This window comes from Oryzias melastigma, linkage group LG22 (genome assembly GCF_002922805.2).
Source record: "Oryzias melastigma strain HK-1 linkage group LG22, ASM292280v2, whole genome shotgun sequence".
In the NCBI taxonomy this organism is placed as follows: Eukaryota; Metazoa; Chordata; class Actinopteri; order Beloniformes; family Adrianichthyidae; genus Oryzias; species Oryzias melastigma.
In genome coordinates this window covers 16,974,038-16,978,553 of record NC_050533.1, presented here as the reverse complement: position 1 = coordinate 16,978,553, position 4,516 = coordinate 16,974,038, and the positions used below count along the sequence as shown (strand labels likewise).

Below are 4,516 nucleotides of genomic sequence, written 5' to 3'. Positions count from 1 at the left end.
TCTATTTTCAAAAAGATGTCATATCTAAGGCTTACCGGGCTAAGATGCTTTGAGAGAGACAAAAGAGTCGGAGTTAAATCCATCAGTCGGATTTTATTACCTGCATTTAACTCTAGATCTTGCTTGTAACACACTACACGTTAATACTTGTAACTCACAACCTTGTTTGCAACATGTAGAAAAACAGAACAATACAAACATTACAGTGACTACGTTAACTCCTAATCAGACAAAAAAACACAGTCTGATACCGCTACATGTTAGCCACATTAGCATATTGACAATAACAAGTTTAAGCCATATATAAGTCACTCCGGATAATAAGGTGCACTATTTTTTCTTGAAAACCATTAAGGCCAGATACATGGTGCAGGTTTAAGAACGCATTAAACGCAGATTCTTGAACACACGTTTAGTCCACACTGTTCACACTGGATGAGCAGGGAGGGGCTTCTTCTTCTTGGTGCAAAATGTAAAAGCAGTGCTTGCTTCAGACTTTTTCTTTCGCAGCTCTATTCCTGTTTGGTCAAATTGTAAATGTTCTCACCCAGCTACTGTAGCTTGTAGCATTGTCGGATTGTTTTTTCTTTTTTTTTTTTTTTTTTGTGTGTTCTTAACAAGGTTGGGAGTTGGCACAGTCACAGTAATGTTTGTTTTAGCGGTATCAGTCTGTTTTTGTTCGTTGTTTGATAGCTTTTTTTTCTGCTTTGAACACCTTACAGTAGCAGTGAGGTCTTCAGATATCACTCCTGAAGATCTTACATCACCGGACAGCTCAGCTGTTGTAGAGCAGCAAAAGATCAAATCCTCCTGGGGGGGGGGGTATTGTACTGTTTGCTCTGATGCTCACACCTGCAGTGCGCATTCTGCATGATATTTGTAAATGCCGCCACCGCCTCAAACCGTGTTCCCTCCCTTGATTGTTTTTATGTTTCTTTTGCGGTGTCGACTTGAAAGATAACTCCAAATTGTTAAAGCCGCGCAGCACTTCTTTTAACCCCCCCTGGGAATTGCTATTAATGAAAGTCGGGAAAGCTTCTTTTCCATCGGCATAAATTCATCAGAGTATTTTCCGTGCAGGTGCAGAGACAGGTTCCAGGCAAAAAGGTAGAGCTTAGCACTCTGCTCTGGCGTCATGGCCTTCAGAGAAAACAAGGAAAACACTCATTTACTGAGGGGTTTCTTGGACCACTGATTATTAGCTTAGACACCTAAAACAGAGCCTTAATTTAGAAGTTATGATTTAGCCACCCAGAGCAGAGCCTGTCCCTCCAACCAACATCTACTCGCATCAGTTTAGATATGAGAATGTGTGCTATTATTTGTCAGGAACTTCAGCCTAATGAGGCGCCATAACATTTTGCTGCGCAGAAGGCCAAGGTGGCTCTGCAGCACACGCATGAATTATTGAAAGCCGTGTGTGGTAGATGGCATTCTCCACTCTCTCCACAGCCCCGCAGACACCAGCAGATGGTTGGTGTAAAGATGCTAAATAATAAACAGCTTCCCTTTAGTTCTTTACCCTCCAACAGATTTCTCTTCTCTTTTTAGCTTTTTTTTTCATTATTTTGTACTTTGATTTGGGGATATTAGTGCCCTGTTTAGGTGCTTGGAGAGTTTTTTCTTTCTTTTCTTGGACTTCAGTGCAGTTTTCTTACCCCCACTGAGGTAGATTATCTGTGTCCATCTGAAATAACATCATCTGGCGGCACTGACGAGAGTCACATCCTGTGCACTTAAACTGCCATGTTTTCAACTTTTTCCAAATTGCTTCCTCGCTTCAGCTTTAACCCCCCATTGCCCCGACTCAAACGCGCTACTTTTTTAGCCTCTCCGTTTCCCCTGCGTAATCTCCTAAACCTCACATTTCATCCCGCTCACACAGCTCCTCTCATTCCCTTTTAACCCCCCAACTCCATTCAGGGGTTTTCTCTCCGAGTCCCAGTGTGTCAAAGCATGAAACATCAGAGCGTTACCCGCCGGTCCTTCTCCCACAGTTTCCATCCTGACTCATCTGTGTTGACTAAGCCTAAATCCCGTTTACCACTGCGGAGCCATGCTCCAGAGCCTTACCCCAGAGTCATGCCCCCCCACTTCTCCTCTCTTCCATCTCAGCAGAGCTACAGTAGGGAGCTGTCAGTCGACTGTGGGAAGTAGGCCAGAGTCTGAGGATTTGCGGGGGAGTCCGTAAAGCTTTCTAAAATTAGACAATTTACAGCAACGCAGCGCTGTTTACAGCCACTTTATAAATGGCCTCTAGCTGGGGAGGTCACACCAGGCGTCTTACTACCATAACAGGAGATGGAGAGCCTTTTTTTTATGCTTTTTAGGATTGTTTTAACGAGAGGTTTCGTCATTGTACCAAATGTAAATAATGGAAACCAGCTTGCTAATGGTAGAGCAGGAATAGTCTGTGTCAGCTATTAAAATGCTGTTCTCGTCAGGATGAGGGTCCCGTAAAATGACCAAACGGTGAAATATTTCAGCACCAAAGTGTAGTTTTAAGCGTGGAGAAGAGGGACGGACTCATCCTCTCCAGTGGTCTGACCGTTTCCCCCTTTCATCTCTACACCCTCCTCTGCTTCACACAAGCGGCACGTTTCCGTCACGGCATCTTCAAAGGCTCACGTTTGGAAGCGGCCCGCACCACAAGTAGTTTTTAATTAACTACCTCGCCGCTAGTAGCCACTCTCTGTTTAATGTTGTGTTGCTGCAGCAACGTTGTGAGTCAGTCGCTGTTGCCCGCTCCTCACTGTCTGCCATTTGATTTCAGATCTTTGAGAGTGACGCCGGCGGTCAGACGTACGGCCTGCCCCCCCGAAGCTCCGAGGTGAGTCAGAGAACTCCTCGTGGTTTGTGGATCTTTGATATCTCTTCAGCCTGCAGTGAAAGCATGAAACAGCAGAATCTGCCTCGTGTTCCTTTGACCTCCACCGTCTCTCAGGGCTTTGGTAATGTGCTGTGTAAGGATATTTTTACACACGGTACAGTGTGCGTCTGTGGGGGGGATTAGGGAGCATTTGTGCGTCTGCCGGAGTTCTTGTTCAGGATCAAAGCAAGGCTTCCTTTCATGTTGATCTGCAGGTGCCTAAAAGATAAACAGTATTTCTCCATCCTGGCAAACTGGAATCCAGACGTACCACAAACCAGTTTACGGGGGATGTTCTGTGTTTCAAGTCTATTGCAGTAATGCTAAATGATTTACCAGAATCCTTTCAACAGCCAAACATCTGCAGCCTATTGATTAGTTAAACATCTGCAAGACAAGCGAGAAAAATATAAGTTTACGCTTTGAATAAATAATCAAATCAGATTTATTTTTATGGTTTTATTTTGGAAACTTTAGAATGGCATACCCTGATATTTAAGCATTATAAGGCCAGCTTTTCCCTGATTGGTCAGCTAATTTGCCACTGTCGCTGCTTCTCCACAGTTTGAGACCCTGGAAATGAGCCATTAGACGGGCATTATGCAAAGGTTATTCATGTTGGTGTTGATAATTAAGAAGGAAGCCAAGGCTGCAGAGGAGACATTTCAGGGGTGCTTTCATATGTAGATTATCTTCCTTTGGTAATGAATTTAGATTTTTTTTCTTTGAAAACCTTTCTATGTTCCCTTAAATCTTTTTAACACAGTGATGGAAGATGAAACCCAAGCTGGAAACTATAACCAAAAAGAAAATTAGATGGTTTTAATTTCATGTAAAACTAGGTCTGCACAATACATTGCATATGTATTGTCATCGCAATATGAGCCTGTGCAATAAACATGTCGAAAAAGGCTACTTAAATTGCGATAAATTGTTACCTTAAATGTTTACACGTGCAAAAAATGGCAGCTTGACATATTTAACAAATTAAATACAGTTTTTTTTTGCATTTGACCAATCAGATGGACCTTTTTTATGTTAGATACTTGCCTCCTATGCAGTGAAATGAAAATGATGTATTAATTATTTTGCTACACAGTCATGTATTTCAAATCAATTGCAATACTGATCACTAATATCGCAAGTTTTTCTAATATTGTGCAGCCCTATGTAAAGGGCTGCACAATACTAAGCAAATCTTATTGATTTATAAATGTATTTTCCAGATTTTAGTACCCTGGAAATGCTGTTTTTCTGAGCTACTTATTTAGTATTTAGAAATTTCTCAGTTTTAGGGACAGTAAAATATCATGTGATCACAAACTGCAGAACAATCGCCAGAAAACATCTGGAAAAAAAAGAAAGCAACTAAAGAAGGTGCTATCCTGCAGAGAAATGATGTTAAAATGTACTTTTTGCCAGTTTGCATGGCTTTTAGCAATTTAGTCTCTGTTTTTAATGTAGCCCAACCATCTTCACTTAAGGTGTAAATAATAAACTAGCTTTCCTTAGAATATCTGTGTAAGAAATTACAGTGGCGCTACATCAAAGTGGAGCTTAGTCTTAATGTTCTCCATAGGAAGAGCATTTCACATGCTTGTCTTCATTTGTCAGCATATTAATTGAAAGCTTTGGGATTTCTTTCTA

General features: G+C 41.6%; 1 protein-coding gene across 3 annotated transcripts in view; it reads left to right on the top strand.

The window, feature by feature from the left end:
- tiam2a (TIAM Rac1 associated GEF 2a) overlaps window positions 1-4,516 on the top strand; it is a 65,180-nt gene that overhangs the window by 32,392 nt on the left and 28,272 nt on the right. For all 3 annotated transcript variants that reach the window (XM_024265861.2, XM_024265886.2, XM_024265853.2), the window contains exon 9: window positions 2,774-2,830. In XM_024265861.2, coding sequence (XP_024121629.1) covers window positions 2,774-2,830 — 57 coding nt within the window. The remainder of the gene's footprint in view (window positions 1-2,773; window positions 2,831-4,516) is intronic.